This window comes from Syzygium oleosum, unplaced genomic scaffold, assembly GCF_021117445.2.
Source record: "Syzygium oleosum isolate NSW1041296 unplaced genomic scaffold, Sole_v2.1 Sole_v2.07, whole genome shotgun sequence".
NCBI classification, from domain to species: domain Eukaryota; kingdom Viridiplantae; phylum Streptophyta; class Magnoliopsida; order Myrtales; family Myrtaceae; genus Syzygium; species Syzygium oleosum.
In genome coordinates, this window is record NW_026607491.1 from 3,376,328 (window position 1) to 3,397,371 (window position 21,044).

Below are 21,044 nucleotides of genomic sequence, written 5' to 3' on the forward strand. Positions count from 1 at the left end.
AGGTCCCATACAGGAACACGATTCGAAGCACGTCATGAAACGAGAAGTGGCAGAAATCTACTAGATATCGTAACACGAACGTAATAGTTTCAAATCGACATGATTCGATATGTTTGGCAAGCTTTGCATAAGAATCGAAATTCCATATTAGACCAAATTTAAGCCAGTCTAACAATGACGCATGGGAGAATACTCGGATAACCGACATGAAATGATGATAGGATATAGGTTTTGAAAGAGTTTGAATTTTGATCTTAGAGGATGGAGGGGATTAATTCATCTAAAGAATTGAGAGAGCTACAATACCTACGATCTTTTTTCCTTTTGGCTCTAAAGATCGGTACACATGTGAACATTGCATTGAGACGACTTGGAATTGCACGAAAAAAAGTGGTAAAATTATTTTGTAAGACTCATTTCAGATAATTGCAATTAATATTAATGTTCATTTAATAGAATGAATCTAAAACCCTAAAACCCTAATCATGGATTGTAAAGGAGAAAGAGACTGTATATCATGATAATGATCTCCAAACTTTGAGTGGAGTTCCCTATTCCCACCACTTTACTCTCTCCTAAAAAACCCCATCTTTTAAAGGGGAGGGAGAGAGTGAGAGAAAAATGCTCCATCTTTTTGGATGCAAAAGTTATTCCTCTCCCCCACAAAATAACATCAGCATGGAACCAAGAAAGTGACCTTTTCCTTCAATTTTTCTTTCCCCTCTCCCCTTTTGCGAGCATACATGCCTGATGGCTAGCTTCGATTGAGAGAGGGAGAGAGAGAGAGAGAGAGGGAGGGAGAGCTTTTTCACATGAATGAGTGAGTGCAGATCCACCACCATGTATGAGAGAATCCTTTCATGGAGTCCTTTTGCAGGGCGATAGGATTCCCTTTATACTTGCCCTCTAAATTTGCCAGACTTTCTGGGGCAAGTCAACGAGAAAAGCTGACCCTTTTCCCTCCTCTCCCCCTCTTTAAACAAAGGGGGAATCAAAAGTCCCCACTCTTGTATGTTGCTCCCCACTAAAAGCAGTGATTACCATGGCCAAAATGGGTGTCTAGCACTAAGAAAAACCCTAAAAAAACATAAAATGAAAGAGAAAGATGACTCTCTCATACACCATTACCCATTCTCTCTCTATCTCTCTCTCTCTCTCTCACTCTCTTTCTTCCTAGGGTAAATACATGACATGATGTCTTGTTTCAATGACATAATTTAAGCATTTATTAGCATAGGACTTTGGGGGAAGCCGAAGCCCAATGGGCAATTATTTTAAGATACCCCATGGCCTAGAAAGATAGGGTTATGGTTAACCTCAATAAAAAAGGTCCCCAAGCATACATACTCTTCTTGAAATTAGTGGCAGTCGAATCTTGGTCACATTAATTTTCACGAGAATATTTGCTACTTAGTCTTATGGGGTTCATGGAGTTTATGCTGTCCTCTCTTGTTAATGACATAATCAGTGTGCCCGAGATGGACATCTAATCGTGTATAAATTTAGCTATTTGGACTTTAATGAGACGCTTTGATTTTAAAGGAGGGTCTTTATCATGCTTTTCTTAATTAAATCGACGTAACTTCTTTGTTGCTTTCCTTAATCATTATATCACATGAAAGCATCGTCACGAGAAGTCAAACCTCATCCATGCATCCATTCTGGTCCCATTTTCACTGACATCATTTCCCCCAAACTTCTCTGCACAAATATTTTATGTACTCCTTAAACTCTTGAATTAATTTCTTCTTTTAAATCTTATTTAAAACAGCGACGGCGGAAAAAAAAATCGATCTCATTAGCGATGTTTGCTAGATTTTATGATTCCCATCTTATCTTCTTCAAGTGCACATTTATCATCTCACTGATTCAATAAATTATCTTTCTTTTCACTTACGGTGTTTTTAATAAAAATCTTCTTTGATTTTTTCCTTCTGGCATAATGATGTTGCGCAAGCATGCATTTCGCTTGATTTCATGATTGCAATGGAAACACAAAGCTACTCTAGGGCAAGCTTTGCACGAATGGCTCCCTCAAAATAACGATAAAATAAGCCATTGAAGGATTTAGCGGCATTAACTAAATCTGCAAAAGGAGGTTAACAACACCCATCATGGACAGCAAATTACGGCCAATCTATGATCATGGGATTTAGATAATTAATGCCATCCAAAGGTAAAAGGAAAGAGCCCTTTGCTATTAGTTTATCAGTAAGATTAAAGAGACATTGTCATGATGATAAATTGGAGTTGAGGCTTTGGACTCATTAACAGAGAGAGAGAGCGCACGCAAAGGTTTTGGCTTTGAAGTATGCTTTGAGATGCTTACAATGAAATTGAGAAGGCCCTCATCAATATAGGGCCTGTTTGGTTTAGCATCTGAAATGGATTTTGGGACTCTAAAGTCCATTGACTAAATGCAAATGGCATTTGATTCTTTTTTTGGAGAATTTTGGGAAAATGCGTTTGCATTTCCAAAGGCTTCTGCCTTAGGTAGGTCCGGAGATACTTTGAAAAGTAGCATTCTTAAAATTCAAATATACTTTTTTTTTCTTCCAACTTTACCCTCGCTCAATTTTCATAATTCTGGAAATGTCCTTGAAAACACTAACTTGGTAGCGAAGGCCTCAGCCACCGACGAGCCACCGCCACCCTTGCCCCAGGCAACTAGATTTGCCGGCGACTGAGTCCCGTTGGTAAATAGTTTGAGATTTTTTTTTAAAAAAAGATTAGCGAAAGTTCTTTACAAAGTGTAGTTTTTACCAAACAACATTTATGTTAACGCGGTTTCCCAATGTGTTTTTAAAATACACTTTACCAAACACCATTTGCATTTCAGAAACCCTTTTAACCCAAGGTCTTTGCATTTCCCCAAGGACATCCCCAAAGTCGAACCAAACGGGGCCATAATCACCACTAGTGCTATCATTTTAATTTTCTCATTCTAATTAAAACTGTTAAAAAGGAAAATCGAATAGACTTATCTATATTTGTGTTGTATATATAAATTGACAACTAGAAGAAGAAATTAATTTCTAAGACTAATAAAATTTCCACATACTCTTAAAAACCATTAAAAAGGAAAATCGAATAGACTTAGCTATATTTGTATTGTATATATAATTTGCAACTAGAAGAAGAAATCAATTTCGAAGACTAATAAAATTTCCACGTACCGCCTTGGGTGTGTGAGTAAAGCTAGTATAAGAGAAAGAGGAGAGATAGACATAAATGTTTAGGAAAAATTATCTAAAGAGTCATAAACCTATTATACGGCAGCCAATTCAGTTCTAAACCTTTCAATTATGCTAATTGTGTCCGAAGTCATTTGACGATTTGACAATTCGGTCCTATACCTCTTAATTGTGCCAATTTAATCTTAAACCTTTTCACGATTTGCCAGTATAATTCTTTCAGCCAATTATCCAAATAACAGGTTTAGGACTATCGTGGCAAATCTTCAAAAGGTTTAGGACTAAATTGACACAATTGAAAGTTTTAGGACTAAATTGACAAATCGTCAAAAGGTTTATAATTAAGTTGTCACAATTGAAAGGTTTAGGACTTTTTGGGCAATTATCCTTGAATGTTTAAATTAGACTGAGTTGCAAGAACCTAAAAAGAAGAACTAACCTAAGTTAAAGAAGGCGTATTGATCCCTTAATTGAAAATATGGTTTTGGTATAATAATCGAACAATGGGAGAATTTTAACTTTTGTTGATAGGCCGGGCTTGATGTTAAATCGTGCTACTCGAATCGGACAAATTCGGATCGTATACAAAAAGCTAGTTATTTTCCCACTCTTTGGCATCACCTTGAGAATATAAAACCTAAGTGATGGATGACGTTGTTGTCTTTGCCTATGGGAGGACCATAGCGTTGTAGAATTGATGGCTCTTCAATTTTTTATTATTTTTATATTCTATACATTCGACCTCCCAAGTATATTTTCTATAGTCTACTTGGGCTATCACAGCTCTCTGGGTCAAGAGTTTGGACCGTCTCGATCAATGCCCAACACACTCCAACTACGTTTCGGTCCCTCTAGGTCAAGGCCTACATACTTGGGTTGGGGAGTTCTGGACAAGATTTGGGCCCAAAGCAATTGAGATGAATGTGAAATGAACGTCGACGAACCAAGACTAGCGAAAGTCCTTTACAAAAGTGTGGCTTTTATTGAACGGCGTTTGAATCGAAATTGCTTCCCAATATATTTTTATATTACACTTTATCAAACGTTACTTGCATTTTGGAAAACTCCTTTAGCCCTAAGGTATTTGCATTTTCCCATATACATTCTCCCAAAGCCAAACCAAACGCACCCATACCTGTCAATGAAAAAGTTGTTTTATGCATATGAATTTGAATACATATAATGGTAGTGGTAGATTTATAAATAATGATTCAAAGGGTAGATGGGGAACTAAAAAACAAAAGTGATAAATACATCTCTTAGTATTTACAAATAGAAGAGAGGGAATCATGAAATATGCCTTACTTATTGTAGTTCTCTTCCATTTTGTCTTAGGGTTACTATTGGCCATTTTTGCCTTACCAAATAGACATTATCAAGAGAAAGAGAGAGGGGACAACGCCGGAGATCGAAGACTCGATGAAAAAACGAATACTTCGTGGTAGGTTCCGGGGACTAACTTAAATGAGTAGGTAAAGTCAAGAAAAGTTAGGTGAGGTTGCTATTTCCCTCATTCTATCTATCACTAAAAATATAATAATTGTTCGAAATCTAGTCAGTGTCCAAGAAAACGTTGATTTGCTTTGAAATTGTTTATTTATATTGTCGTTGCACTTATGTAAGCTTCGCCATCATCATCGACCAAAACAGCAGCATATACTCTATTCATATGCAATGTAGGACATGGTTTTTTGCCTTGAAGAAACCTATCATCCAAGGTGGAGTTCCACGTCATCAGAAAGGAAATAAAACAAAGTGAGAAATAAGTGAAGACACTATATTATGAATATGAAACAAATTGATGGTTATAGAATTCCATGTCATGTAATAATGAAATTTGTGTTGGAAATATGGGATAAATTGATGGGTGAATGAATGAGAAATTGATGCTCAAAGAACACCCTTGAGTTGGAAGTGGGATGTGGAAAAACACTAGTCCCACATCGGAAAAGAAAAAAGGCTATAGAGTGCTTTATATACAGTTACACTCATTTGAAGTGGTAACTATCATAGCACAAACTCTCTGCCTCGCGCGCAGGCGCAGGGGGGGTGCAAATCCGACGCCCGACAAGCTGAAACTTGGGCGCGTACACGATTGAAGCCCCGAAAAGTGGGCCTCGCGACGAGCCCAATTTTGCCTTCGATTTATTTTTTCTTTCGACTCAAATAGTTACGAATTTCATAACGTGCGGCAGATTTAATCGTCCGTTATTATTCCCGAATTGCTCTCCCCTCTGCTCCTTTTATCGAAATCACTCTCTCTGCATTTGCGCTGTTTTTCGGCCGTTGTATCCTGGGAGACAGACGTTCACGAAACCTTGGTCGCGTACTGGAGGGAACGAATCTGTTTTAAGGAAACTGTGTCAAACACAGGTCTCGGTATTCATTTGTATCGATTCCAACTTTGTTATTACAATTTCGTTTCTTTACAATTCTATATTGTTTGTAATATTTATGCTGATGCCGATTTGAATTTCGCAACAATTTGACCAAACAAAAAATGTCCTCTAAGCTTCTCCACATAATAAAACGCAATTTGGATAACTGCAGAAGCTGGATATGGAGTTCTCCATCGCCTCACCTACCCCCAAGATAAGGAAAGACAAGTGGTGGTTGGTGGTGGTACGACAACATGCAACAACAACCCTTTGCTGTCTCTATTTAGCAAAAAAAAACCCTTTGCTGTCTCTCTCTCTCTCTCAATTAAGACAGACTTTGTCGTCTTACGATTACAAATTTCCTTAAGATTCAACAGCTGCATCAACCTGGTCCTACAGTTGGTGATGAGTCTTTCTATATTCCTTTGTGAAACAGTGATCTCAAAAACATTCAGTTGTAGAACGAACAAACGATAAAACGATCGTCAGGAACAAGCTGAGCAGCATTGAATATCACAGTTCGGAAGTATATTAGGAATGACCTTATCTGCTACCAATAATATATGTATATGTTGGCACGGCTGGCATGAGAAAAAGTGCGGGCATTGGGGAGCAAACATAAGGATTGGCAACGAGCGATGCCGGATTTAAAATGATGAAAATATGAAACAAGAGGAAGTTATGAAAATGTCATGAATTTTGGGGAAGTAAGTGAATGATACCGAATTGTGAGGATGCCAATTTGATGGAGTCAGATATGCATGAACGAGAACTCTATAATCTCAGAATTAATAAACTAATGCTTCCATACTCTTACTGTGCGAATCTGAGAAAACTAGAGTTAGTTGTGGGACGGTCACCGAATGTTGTACACGGTAAACAAACGTGCCAAATCTTCTCGATGCCGACCCGATAATCACAGATGCAGTTCAATGCCAGCTCCGAAGATTGGGAGCAAGGAAAGGGATCAAACTTGGCTGACAAGCAAAAAGATACGTAGAAATCACTCGTGGCATGCCAGGCAAGGAATGGAAAAGCGTATGAGCAAGATTAAGACTCGAAGAACAAACGTCTCAACCAAATCGCAAAAACTTAAAACTCTACCCAAACTCTAACCCTTGATGCTACACATTGTATCAGCTTAGCAACACCTTTTCTCTCTCCTCTCCCCCTCATGCGCACCGCTCTACACCGTGCCACACTAGTGCCGTTGAAAAAATCCGCCATGGCCTAGCATTGTTTGATGTTGTCCGGAGGATGCAAGATCGTGATCTCTTTCTTGCGACCTCCGCTTGGACGTCGTAGACCTCGTGCGACCTCGGTTCAGTGACCTCTGATTTGTTGAAATGGGGAAAGAGAGAGAGAGAGAGGTATTCCATGGCGGAAACGACACCGTTAAGGGTTTGTATAGTGAAGAGGAGAGAGAAGCTTCTTATTACTTAGGACGCACGGACACTCTTTGAAGGACTACGTGTCCGTGTTGGACACCGACACTCGTCCAACACTCTTTCATTTATTTATTTATGAATTTGAATCAAATTAATTTGATTGAAATAATCATAAAAATGATAATTTATCATGTATATATAACAATATACATTTAATATATAACGTGTCACAACCTGTCGGAATTCTCTATTTTTTGAGAAATGACTTGTCGGCGTGTCGCGTCGCGTCTCGTGTCAGTGTCGGTGCTACTTAGCTTATTACCGTTCAAAGCAAGAGAACGAAATCTCCAAAGAGGTGTTGAAGCTCGTTTCTATTGTTGAAGGCAATGTACACTTTCCTCTTGTAGATTTTACGATAAAAAAAATGTCTAGTTTCACAGAAACTTCAAAGGGTACCGGATTTTCTGAATTTTTCTGAATTTTATATCTTTATGTCAACCTCAATATTTAAAATTATAGAGGACTATCTAGGTTGATTTTCTTTATAGAAAAATTATTAATATTCTCTTTCTTGACATGAATCTAATTAATAGCAACGGTCTTTTCTAAATTAGCAAAAAAAGAGAGAGGAAAGGACACACCTGCTTGCAAAATATAACAAATGTTCTAAAAATAAAGAAAAGAAGATTTGAGATATATTGGAAAATAGATCTAAAATGAATTTCCTAGAAAAGGGGAGAGTTATATCGACCCTCTTCAATTGCATTCTTTTCCCTTTTTATTGGTAATAGTGAAACATTTTGGCAAACATATGACATTGCAAGCTGCTATTCCTTTATTCTATATTACACAAAGACTGACTACCTGTGGAGTTTAATGAAGAGTGGTGCGTTGGCACCCGGTGGGTGGTGCTACATGTACACGCAATTTATATGAGAGATTGGGCTAGACGATTAGGCTCTGTTTGTTTCACGGAAAATGAATGATTTGAAAAATATTTTCCTAAAAATAATTGCTTATGTCGCTTGAAAAAATGAACGACTGCAAAATTTTTTCATTGTCCACTAAAATGTATAAACATAAATTGTTGTTGATAATGAAGAAATTTTCTATCGACTAATTATTTCAAGCAATACAATATATTATTTTTAGGAAAAAGTTTGCCATCTTATTAGAGTAGCTTGATCTACCCGGTTTATATTTTTCAATTTTTTCATTTTTTTCGAAACAAACAACGTCTTGGATTACTGGTCTTTTCTCTTTTCCAAAGATAGTGGTCTCGTTCACAATACTTGTTGTATATATATTTGTATACATAATGTATCTACTAACAATATTTACCATGATTGGTTTTTATATTTTTCATTGTATCTATTCATATGCATTTCATTTTTGGAGGAGAAGAAAATAAAGAAGCAAAAATTAATTGGTCAAATTTAGACAAATTGCTCGGTTGGTTGTGAAAGTGAAATGATGTCATTGTTGCATGAAATGGTGCAAGGAACAATTTTGTTCCGAAAGGTACAATGCTTAGTAACAAGTTTATTCCAAAAGGTACGATCCACCGAAAAAGATTCTACTTGAGACCTTTTCGAGGTGCAACATTTGAAGTTATATATGAAGAGTTGAATATCTTCAAAATTAACACAACCCATTCATTTTGTCGGGTTTTTAAGTAGGTCAAAGGAAGGCTGACAAAACTATACTAAAAAATCCATATTGGTGACTCTCTTCTTCTTCTTCTCCACCGTACTATATTTTCTTCTCCCCCATAATGTATCTTTCTTGACTTTATGGGTTCGGGTCCATGATTGAACAACACTTCGAAGTGCATGAGTATTGTGCTTCTATAATTACATTGCATCATAGAATTAGTATATCTCTTGAAATTGTTTGCACCCTTGTGGGGATATAACTAAATCTTGAAGAAAGCTTCTCCAAACCTTGTTTCACAACAATAATCTTTGCGTTAGCTTTAAGTTTGGACTTTTATGAGGTCCACTGGTTGTATAAAAACCAATTCAGGCATTATTCATTATAACTGTTAACATGTGGAAGAATTTGGTAACAAAATTAAATGTAAACAAACATGCCACTCATTCAACGATGATTGTGTAAGTATTCTTTTACACACTACTAGTTGATCTAATGATAATCCATTATATATTGTGTTGAAATCAACATCATAAATTTTGATCATCATGTTGGTCAGGCATCCAAACTCGACGTAGATAGAAAGGCGTGATTTTAGATGAAAGAACATGCGCTTCATACATTACTTACTTAGTTGAATGACACTGATTCTTGAATAAATATTGAATATAAAAGAAATGTTTGATAATCCAAGGAAGCGAGTGCAGAGATCCGACTGTTAAAAGGTATATGAAATATTTTGCAAGCCCCATGAACCACATGCACAATAATCTGTTATTTCCCATAATAGACGAAAACAAAACACAATTGCTAATTAATTGGGTGGATATAACTCTTGACTTAATCTCTTCAATCCAGATAAAAGAAAATCCTAAAAGTTTCATACCTGGCTATCAAATGGCTACATCCAATTTATAATTGTTCTCTCATTGGAGTCCCTTTGACATTTCAATTTTCGTAAACAAACGCCATAATCCACAACGTATCTATGATACAACTTGGAATTTAAAACTTTTAGGTGTTAAACGATAAATTTAAATCATATAACACTCTTTCTCCTAGCTGACATAAGTTGGGATTCTGATTAAACAACAGAAAATCCAAGTGTATAAACAGGTATCAATACCAGTAGGCAAGTTTGGAAGATATTCAATTAAAGCTCTCAGATACCAACATTTTATGATCGCTTCGACTAAAAATTAAATACAGATTGCTAGGCGTAGTTTAACTGGAAATATAGCATGAAATATATGTGTATATCTATATGTTGTGCATTGTCAACCATACAAAATTTCAAAAAAAAAAAAGTCATCTAATATTGACATCTAAATTTTGACGGCCTATTTAGTCATTAATTGTTTAGTAAAATAAGGGGTCGACCCCGACCCCTAATTTAAAAAATATTATTAAATTACATTTGCATATTAGACGCGTTCATATTAATAGTAATAGGCTCATATAAAATGCATTTTAATTAATAAATTTCATCTTGTCCTTTTGCCAGGGATAGAATTCCCTTATATTTACCCTCTATAAGCAGTGATTATCGTGGGCAAAGTGGGTGTCTAGCACTTACAAAACCCTAAAATAATAAAATATAATAGAAAGATGACCCCTCTCTCTTCGTAGGATACATACATGACATGATGTCTTCTTTCAATAACATAATTTAAGCATTTTCGGGGGAAGCCAAAGCCCAATGGACAATCATTTTAAGATACCCATGGCCTAGAAAGATAGGGTTAACCTCAATAAAAAAGAAAAAAAAATCCCAAGCATAAATACTTTTCTTGAAATTAGTGGCAGCCGAATCTTCGTTATATCAATTTTCATGAGAATATTTGGTACTTAGTCTTATGCGGTTCATGGAGATTATGCTTTCCTCTCTTGTTAATTTTCATTAGCTATCGCAAAGTTAAAGTTGCGTTTAAAACTAGATTGCCCGGAGTCAAATAATGTTGTCTAAGTTGTACAATTTAGATAAATAAGAAGAATCTCACTGCCCATGGGAATAGTAAATGAGGCTCTCAAAAGCATTTGGAGGATACAGCTCGTTGGAATTTAGTATATGCCGCAATCTTCCTTGCTACTTGAGAATGCTGTTTTTTTTCCCTCGTTTTTAACCCTTTAACAAATTACTAATGCAATTCTTCCGGCTAATTTTGGTCTGAAGTATGAACTCATATATAGTGTGAGTATAATTCTTCTAATTTTATCTTCAAATCAAAGGTTCAAGGCAAAATCCACCTTCAGGCATGCACCATATAAAAATCCCATCTTACTGTAAATATATTGAGTATATATTATTATGTATTGAGTCCATGTGTACTTAAATATCAGTCAATTAGTGGGGGTTTGTTGGATATATGTAAACATACAATGTAATTACTAATACTATTTACTACGAATCATTTTTATACTTTTAATTGTATTTTCTCACACACACACATATAATATTCTGGAGGAGAAGAAAAAGAAAGAAGAAAAAAATGAGTTGGTGAAGCTTAAACCAATAACCCAATTGGTTGTGAAAATGATATGATGATATTGTTGCATGAAATAGTGCAAGGAACAATTTTATTTGAAAAATTGTACAATGCTTGCGAAGAATTTTGTTTCAAAACAGACCTACTTGTACGGTTTTTGAGAGATGATGAACTTATATTTCAAGAGTTATAGCTCTTCAAAATTAACACACCGGGTCACTTTGTTGGGTCACTTTGATGACTTTCTTCTTCTTCTTCTTCTCCAACATACCATATTTTTCTCGAATGTATGGGTTCGAGTTCACGGTCGAAGAACACTTTGAAGTGCATCAATTGTTCTCATAGAGGCATTCATTCTAGAGTTAACATCAACGTTGAAACCATTTGCACCATTGCGGGGACTTTTATCAGGTCCATTGATAGTATAAAAAACGGCAAAAGTGTTAGAAAAGTCATAAATCTATTGCATTTGTGTCAATTTAGTTCTAAATCTTTTTTTGGTGTCAATTTAGTCCTAAACCTTTTGAACTGATGCCAATTCAGTCATTCCGGCTAATTTTGACCGGATTTTGTTGACGTGGACACTTGTCGGCCTATGTGGCACTACCGGCGCTTATGTGGACAATATTTAATAATATTTTAATAATTTTTCAAATTTTTAATTTTTTCTTCCTTTTTTTTTTCCTTTCTTCCTCCCTTCCTCCCTTTGCCGGTGACTAGCCATCAGCCATGGCCGAGCGGGCTGCCCTCGCCCGGGTGAGGGTCGCTATTGCCTAGACAGGCCAAGCGAGGCCTGACGTGGCCTGGGCCAGCCTCGGTCAGGCTGGGCTAGCCCTTGCCTAGGCCATGGCGGCCTCACCAGATCTAGCTTGGGGGTGAGCCCCAGCGAGGGCTTCAGCCTCGCGCCGGGCTGGGCGAGGCTCGCTAGAGGCCCCCTGGCCTCCAGCCGCTCGCCAGACTGACGACTAGCGACCGGCTAGAAGAAGAAGAAAGAAAAAAAAGAAAAAGAAAAGAAAAAATAATTTTTTTTTCAAAAAAAATTAAAATATTATTAAAAGTTGTCCACGTCATCGCCAGCTGTGCCACGTAGGTTGGTTAGCGTCCATGTCAACAATATCCTGTCAAAATTAGCCGGAAGGACTGAATTAGCACAAAGACAAAATGTTTAGGACTCAATTGGTACCAATACAAAAGATTTAGGATTTTTTTGACACTTTTCCCAATAAAAAACAATTGACACATTTTTTGTTATCGAAACAATAACACGTGGAAGAGTCTAATTACAAACCTAAATCTAAAATACACATCAAACTCGTTTAATGATAAATGTGTAAACATTCTTTTACACTCTACTAGTTGTTCTACTGATAATCGGGAAAATTATCAAAAAAGTCCTAAATCTACTGCAATTGTGCCAATTCAGTCTTAAACCTTTTTTTTGTTGGTAAATTCAGTTCTAAACCTTTTGTAATTGTGCCAATTCAGTCCATCTAATGTGGACGCCGGCTGAAGCTGACTTGGCAATTTTTAAATATTTTTTTTGAATTTTTTTTACTTTTTTTTCTCTCTTTCTTTTTTTTTGTTCCTATTTTCTTCCCCGGTCGTCGGTCCGGCGACCGGTCAAAGGCTGAGGCCGGCGAGTCTGGCCCTCGCTGACACTGGCGAGGGCGAGCCTTGGCATCGCTAGGAGAGGTCGAGCCTCGCCATGGCCGAGCGAGCTCGACCTCACCCACTGACGGCGAGGCCGCCCAGATATGGTGAGACCTTGCCGTCGCTAAGCGAGGTCGAGCCTTGCCATGGCCGGGCGAGCTCGAGCTCGACGGCGAGGTCTCGCCAGATCTGGGCGGCCTCACCCACCGACGGCGAGGCCGCCCAGATCCACCCTCGCCGTCGTTGGGCAAGGTCAAGCTTGCCCGGCCATGGCGAGGCTCGACCTTGCTCGTTGACGGCAAGGCTCGCCCTCGTCGGCCTCAGCCTCTGGCCGGTCGTACCGGCGAAGAAGATAGGAAAAAAAAAGAAAGAAAGAGAGAAAAAAAGTAAAAAAAAAATTTCAAAAAAAATATTTAAAAATTGTCACGTCAGCATTGGCCGGACGGCTGGCACCGGCCGGCGTCCACGTCAACACCGGCCGGCCAAAAGTGGCCGAATGGACTGAATTGGCACAATTGCAAGACGTTTAGGATTGAATTGGCCAAAAAAAAGGTTTAGGACTGAATTGACACAATTGCAATTGGTTTAGAACTTTTTTTGTAATTTTCCCAATGATAATCCACAAGATGTTGTGTTTCAATCAAGATCATAAATTTTGATTAGCATGTTAGTCAGGCATCCAAGTTTGATGCAGATAGAAAGGCGCGATTTCCGAAAGATGGTGGCGTTTGATACATTACTACCTTATTTAGTTAAATGGCATATTTTTAAATAAATACTGATCATAGACGAAATTCGTTGTTTGTTATAATCGAAGGCCATGGCCGCAAGAGATACGATTATTGGAAGGTCCATAAAGTATTTTGCAAGCCCCATGAACCACAACTACACAATCAAAATCTTGATTATAAACAGGTTCTGCTGGGAGGCGGATAAGAAGTTTGGAAGATTTCAATTAAAACTCTCCTATGCCAATATTTTACGATCGCATAAACTAAACGCAAGGACGGATCAGCAGGAGCAATTTAACGGGAAAGATAGTATGAAATAAAAAAAAAATATATATATATATATATATATATATATATATATATATATATATATCTGTGTGTGTCGATATATTTTGCGTTGTCCACTTTACAAAACTTCAACAAAAAAAAAGCCATGCAAATGTTGGAATGGGATAGTTAATTTTTTTTAAATGTATTGTAATTATGCCAATTTAGTCGTAAACTCTTTTTTTTGCTAATTCGGTTCTAAACATTTTGCATTTATGTCAATTCCGTTCATCTAGCCATTTTTGGTTGGCCGGCGCTGATGTGAGCAATTTTAAATCACATTTAATTTATTTTTCGAATTTTGTATTTTCTTTTTCCTTTTCCTTTTCCTTTGCTTTTTTATTTTTATTTTTATTTTCTTCCTTCTTTTCTTTTGTTTTTTACCCACAGTGGTCGGCGAGGCTCTGGCCCTTGCCTAGATCTTGGCGATGCTTGGGGGTTGCGGGAGAGGTTAGCCTTGCGCCCAGGTCGCGAGGTGCGATCGCGCCTCACCTACAGTTAACGAGACCATGGCGAGGTGCAGTTGCGCCTCATGACCTGGGCGCGAGGTTGGCCTCGCCTAGTGGCTGGTGAGCCTCGCCTCACTGACCACTGTGGGTAAAAAAAAAGAAAAAGAAGGAAGAAAAGAAAAGAAAAAAATTTGAAAAATAAATAAAAAATTATAAAAAATTGTTCACGTTAGCGTCGGCCGGCGTTCACATCAAAGCCGATCGGTCAAAATTGGCTGAATGGACTAAATTGACATAAATATAAAAGGTTTAGGATTGAATCGATGTAATTATAATAGGTTTTGAACATTTTTTTGATAATTTTCCCATGTTGTATTATACCTATTATTATAAGAATTGCAAGTATTTCTCCTGAGAGCCGCTAAAGTACGCAGGATCTCCACGTGCCCTTTAAGGTCTGAATCGTTCTCGTTGACTGTCCATCTGTCTCCCAATGAAAATCTCTACTATTGTTGATTTTAGTACAACATTTCTTGTAAACTCCTCTCAAAAAGGATAAATACGAATCTAGGATCTCTGTTAGAAACGATGCCCATTGGAAGCCCATGAAACTTCACCGTCTCATCGACATATCCCTATGCCATACCTTTTGACGAAAGGCCAAATCGATTGGACAGAAAACGTGCAAGATTTACATGAAGTCGATTGGACAGAAAACGTGCAAGATTTACATGACGAAAGGCCAAATCAAGGTGTGGCACTACCCGCCTAAGAGAAGAATCCGACTAGGGTTTTGGTTTCATGAAGTCGCATCTTGGGGAGCATTCTATTTGGCCGATCTCCCCCACAAACCCTAGCTGCTCGTATCACCCAAGAACGCAAAAATCGGCTCAAAAAGGTGGAACCCTTTTTCCTAATTCTTGACTTTGTATTTGCTACCCTTCTAATATATATGTAGAAGGTGTACCAAACCTGACGTGAACGTGACAAATAGTTTATATCAGCACAAACTTATTCGTGTAACCCTCTGCAAATCATACTTATAAGGATAAATCGAACTGCTGCTCCGTCAACCATGTGCATAACGCGCAACCTGAACTTGGGATGGCATTTGACTCACCTACTTTTTAAGAGGCGTTTCAGCCCCAATCATCAACCATCCTGCGGCTGACCAACTCATTGAAAAGAACGAGTATGTTTTGGAGTTGTTTCCTCATAAGATAATAAGTAATATATGCAGAATCCTCCCTCTCTCCCTCTCTCTCTCTCTCATTTTTTTTTCTAGTTGGCCATTTGTGCTGACTCGCTCCACTACATCTTTATAAATTCGACATAACTCAGAAATTTAGTGTTTTCTTTGCATAAATATCTATGGATAGGGTTAAACGCGGATCGATCCAAACAGTCAAATCGAACCGAATCAAACTGAAATTATCGGGTCAACTCGATTCGGGGAGGTGATCAAAATCTTAGTCCATAAATCGGATTGGACTAAAATTCGATAATTTGGTCAGGTTTACTATTTTTGTTTCGCAAAACCGAACCAAACTGAACTGTTTTTCTACGAGTTATATGGTCCTGTCTTTTCGAGTTCGGAGACCCCATGTTAATCGGAGTTGTGGTATTATTGTTACACTGAAACTTCATCGCACGATGTAGCTTTATCATTAGATAATGACCGGGGCCCCGGACCAACTCCCAGTTGATGAAGTTTAGCACCAGATGAGAATCAAGAGCATTAGATCACAGAAAGTGAAACGAAAATAGTAGGTAGATTTAGTTCGGTTCAGTTGAATCCGGTTTGGAACCCTTGTATAGTTTGGTTTGATTTCAAATATTTTCATGTGATGTTGACTTCGTCCGGTAAATTTTTCCCATCCGAGCCAGACCATACTAAACCGCGTTCACCCCTATCCTCGGATTTTATTACACCCAAAAGTCAAAAAAGCTAAAATGAAAAGAAAATGGTAGGTAGATTTTAGTTCGGTTCAGTCGAATCCGGTTTAAAACCCTTATAGAGTTCAGTTTCATTTCGAATTTTTCCAAACGATGTCGATTTTGTCCGGTTCGTTTTTCCCATCCGAGCCGGACCATACTAAACCGCGCTCACCCCTATTCGCGGATTTCATTATACCCAAAACTCAAGAACCTAAAACGGCCCTGCCCATCTCTCCTTTACAATTCGATGGAGAGTTATTTCTCAATTTTTCGCCCCGTGCGCAGCGCACGAGCCGCACGGTTCCCGCCCGGTCGCCGTTCCATGTCCAGGTTTACCTACTCGGGTTTTGGCTCGCGCCTTACTCGATCCACGAGATCCCGTCTTCGATTGACAACTTCTCCTAGCAAGCAATTGGTTGGTGAACGATGCGTGTCTGAAATGGTTGGGGGGGCATGACGATCTGCTTTCGTTGCTTCCCACCCATCTCACCAACCCCCTTCCTCCCTTCGCCTACTACGGAGATGAGAATCATTCCCTTTGACGAGTAAACCAAACCATGCGCGTCTGGACTCCTACGTGCGTATCACAAAACAAAGCTACTCTCTCCCCAACATCCCCCACCACTCCACGTGTCGACATCCCGAGGCCCCAGGGTCAAGCTAATCCTACGGCTAATCTCGGTTTTCAACTAACCCGTCGGCCTCACCCACCCATCGAACTCAATGTCAAGATGATGGGCCTTCTATTTAAAGAACCCGACCTTGCATTGCCATCCTCAGGAAAATTTCAATTGAATTCTCTTGAGTTTTCCTTGTAACCACAGTAAGAGAAATACAAAGCAAAAGCTCTCACCGAGTTCTTTCTTCGCATTCATTTCCTTCCACTCATCTCTCCTCTCGTACATTATTTAGTATACGTGGGTTTCGAGAGGCTCGTCGAGCTCTATACCGCGAATTTTGTATCGGGGCCGGACCCGTCTCACGTTGGTTATCGTTCCCGCTGCCCTTTGCGGTGCACGTTCCTAGAGTCGTGTGGAGATGGAGATAGAGAGCGCCAATGGGAGCGGCTTCCATGGCCTTTGTGTCAAGAGCCGCCACGACCCGCTGAACTGGGGGGCGGCGGCGGAGTCCCTCAGCGGGAGCCACCTTGATGAGGTGAAGCGGATGGTCAGGGAATACCGGAAGCCGGCGGTGCGCCTCGGCGGGGCGTCCCTCACGATAGCACAGGTGGCGGCGGCGGCAAGCCGCGAGGGAGTCGAGGTCGAGCTCTCGGAGGCAGCCCGCCCCGGGGTCAAGGCCAGCAGCGACTGGGTCATGGAGAGCATGAACAAAGGGACCGATAGCTACGGGGTCACCACCGGCTTCGGCGCCACTTCTCACCGTAGGACGAAGCAAGGTGGTGCTTTGCAAAAGGAACTCATAAGGTAAATTTAGATTATGTCAATGATTAAATTACTCAATTTCAAATATAATATTAATAATGGGTCAAATTTATGATTGGATATTACTTGTGATCTATATATGTATGTATGTAATAATTTAAAGGTGGTAAGCACGTAAAAGGATAAGGTAGGTGGCTTACGAGGGATCCACTTCACCGGTTTCTTCACCAATAGGTGAAGGGTCATTAAAGCTTAGGTGGCTATTTTTCTTTTCTTTCCTTTTCTTTTTTACAAGATTTTTTTTTTATTTCTTTTTCAAAATTATCTGCAGGGCAATTTTTAACTAGTGTATTCTTGTTCTTGCTGAGAACTAATTTATTATCATTATTAATGATTTCTCCATTTTATTTTCATTTGCAACTTAGATTTTTCATGAACTTTTTTCTTCGATTTCTGAATAATGACAAAAGGAGGGGGGGGGGGGGGGGGGAGGCGGAGAATTCGGAGCGAGGAATAATAATAATGATGAAAATAACTTGGTTGTTTGGAAAATTGGTATCATTTATGGTTTGACTAGTGACAACTATGCTCAAAGTCAGGTGACAAAAGGTTTCATATTTATTAGACTTGGTGACATGTGAGGACTATAAGTGGCCACAACTTTAGGTGGGGGGGCACGACACTGAATGATGGAGCCACCAATCCAATTGGAATTTTGTTGGTGCTAGGAGGAACATAATATATGGTTCGGTTTGATATTCAGTTCAGTTTGCACCAGACTTTTTTGCCAACCCTATTTGTTAGATAAATTGTCGGTAGATGCTCCACTATTGTTTTACCAAATAAAGATCTTTTCGTTGTAGCCAATCGTTTTTTTTTTTCACTTGACTCGTGCCTTCCAATTCAAAATGCATGGACCGGCCAAATTAAAAGGATGGAATGGACATAATAAATAGGCTCATCCTTAACTATCGTGTGTCGGTGTATCGATCGCCGTCTAAGTGGTGGATACTCATCAAACGCGGTATATATATATATATATATGTTATTTATTAGGACGACTAAATACTATACTTATCTATATTCTTGTATCATTTATTTGCATATATATATATATATTACAAAATTCGTCTCTATAGCTGTCTCACCTCGCGAGCCGCGACAAAAAGCTCAAGAGTTAAAATCTGGCCTGAAAAATCTGTTAGCAGTCGTACTCAGTCCTGCCTTGTTTGTCTTCTCCCCTGTATTCACTTCACACGGTTGCAAGTTTAATGCAGAAGAGTCTCTGTAATTACTCGCGAAGTTAATGTAGATGATAATGGACAGTCACGATGCATAATAAACTGCACTAAACAGTAACTTTTGACAGAGAGTTTTTGCTTTGAGCGAGACCTTGAACTGCAAATCTTGCACTGAGCAAGAACTGGGAGAGTTCCTTTGTCTAATGACAGTTTCTGAAACTGGAACAGGTTCTTGAATGCCGGGGTCTTCGGGAACGGCACGGAGTCATGCCATACCCTGCCTCAATCCTCCACCAGAGCCGCCATGCTGGTCCGGGTCAACACCCTCCTCCAGGGCTACTCCGGCATCAGGTTCGAGATCCTCGAGGCCATCACCAAGTTCCTCAACCACAACATCACCCCGTGCCTGCCCCTCAGGGGCACCATCACCGCCTCGGGCGACCTGGTCCCGCTCTCCTACATCGCCGGGCTCCTGACGGGCCGGCCCAATTCCAAGGCCGTCGGGCCCAACGGGAAATCCCTGGATGCCGTCGAGGCGTTCCGGCTTGCCGGGATCGATTCGGGCTTCTTTGAGCTGCAGCCCAAGGAAGGGTTGGCGCTCGTGAACGGCACGGCGGTCGGGTCTGGGTTGGCTTCCATCGTCCTCTTCGATGCCAACATACTTGCGGTCCTGTCAGAGGTCCTGTCGGCGATCTTTGCCGAGGTGATGCAGGGGAAGCCGGAGTTTACAGACCACTTGACGCATAAATTGAAGCACCATCCCGGGCAAATTGAGGCTGCAGCTATAATGGAGCATATTTTGGATGGAAGCGCTTATGTGAAGGCTGCTAAAAAATTGCATGAGATGGATCCACTTCAGAAGCCAAAGCAGGACAGGTACGCTCTCAGGACATCTCCCCAGTGGCTAGGGCCCCAGATCGAGGTAATCCGAGCAGCAACCAAGATGATCGAGAGGGAAATTAATTCGGTTAACGACAACCCACTCATTGACGTCTCGAGGAACAAGGCCCTGCATGGTGGGAACTTTCAGGGGACCCCGATTGGTGTCTCCATGGACAACACTCGCCTAGCAATCGCTTCCATCGGGAAGCTCATGTTTGCGCAGTTCTCGGAGCTTGTCAACGACTTCTACAACAATGGGCTGCCCTCAAATCTGTCAGGCGGGCGCAACCCTAGCCTTGACTATGGCTTCAAGGGCGCAGAGATTGCCATGGCGGCATACTGCTCGGAGCTCCAATTCCTTGCCAATCCCGTTACCAACCATGTCCAGAGTGCGGAGCAGCACAACCAGGATGTCAACTCCCTCGGCCTGATCTCGTCAAGGAAGACCGCTGAGGCAGTCGACATATTGAAGCTCATGTCTTCCACTTTCCTGGTTGCTCTGTGCCAGGCCGTTGACCTGAGGCATTTGGAGGAGAACCTGAAGAGCACAGTGAAGAACACGGTCGGCAGGGTGGCCAGGAAAGTCCTGACAGTGGGCGCCAATGGCGAGCTCCACCCGTCTCACTTCTGCGAGAGGGACCTGCTTAAAGTGGTTGATCGCGAGCACGTGTTTGCCTATGCCGATGACCCCTGCAGTGCCACTTACCCGCTGATGCAGAAACTGAGACAAGTCCTAGTTGATCAGGCGCTGGTGAACGGCGAGAGCGAGATGAACCCGAGCACCTCGATCTTCCAAAAGATCGGGGCTTTTGAGGAGGAGCTCAAGGCCCAGCTGCCAAAGGACGTCGAGGGCGTTCGAGCCCAATACGAGAAAGGCAGCCTCGCCATCCCCAACCAAATCAAGGAATGCAGGTCGTATCCATTGTACAAGCTGGTGAGGGAAGAGCTGGGGACTTCCCTGCTCACAGGCGAGGATGTGATATCACCCGGTGAGGACATCGACAAAGTCTTCACTGCGATTTGTGCTGGAAAATTGATTGATCCACTGCTGGAGTGCCTAAGTGGTTGGAACGGTGCCCCTCTTCCCATCTCTTAGGGAAGGAAATGTCTTAGATTCTTTCTTTCTTCCTGTTACTTGCCAAGTAAATCTCATGCACGAAATCGTTTATTTCAAGAGGCAATTGTATTTTCTTGTTTTCGGTATGTTCCTTTTGTCTTCTCACAAGTGAAGAACTCTGGTATATAGATACTGAGTACACTTTTTACATGATATCAACTGCTTTCTCGACCAATCCAACGTACATTTTTGTGGAGGAACAAGAGTTTATTATACCGTCCTCCACCA

General features: G+C 40.2%; 1 protein-coding gene across 1 annotated transcript; it reads left to right on the forward strand.

The window, feature by feature from the left end:
• Nucleotides 1-16,966: 16,966 nt before the first annotated feature.
• LOC115690689 (phenylalanine ammonia-lyase) lies at nucleotides 16,967-20,969 on the forward strand. The gene is made up of 2 exons (XM_030617129.2): nucleotides 16,967-17,618; nucleotides 19,046-20,969. The coding sequence occupies exons 1-2, from the start codon at nucleotides 17,233-17,235 to the stop codon at nucleotides 20,793-20,795; spliced, it is 2,136 nt and encodes a 711-aa protein (XP_030472989.1). The 5' UTR covers nucleotides 16,967-17,232; the 3' UTR covers nucleotides 20,796-20,969.
• Nucleotides 20,970-21,044: the final 75 nt, after the last annotated feature.

What these genes read in the sequence shown, in the direction of transcription:
- LOC115690689 (XM_030617129.2), top strand. Translation starts at nt 17,233, where the DNA reads ATGGAGATAGAGAGCGCCAATGGGAGCGGCTTCCATGGCCTTTGTGTC. An exon ending in TTGCAAAAGGAACTCATAAG is followed by an intron (nt 17,619 to 19,045) that starts GTAAATTTAGAT and finishes AAACTGGAACAG; the next exon opens with GTTCTTGAATGCCGGGGTCT.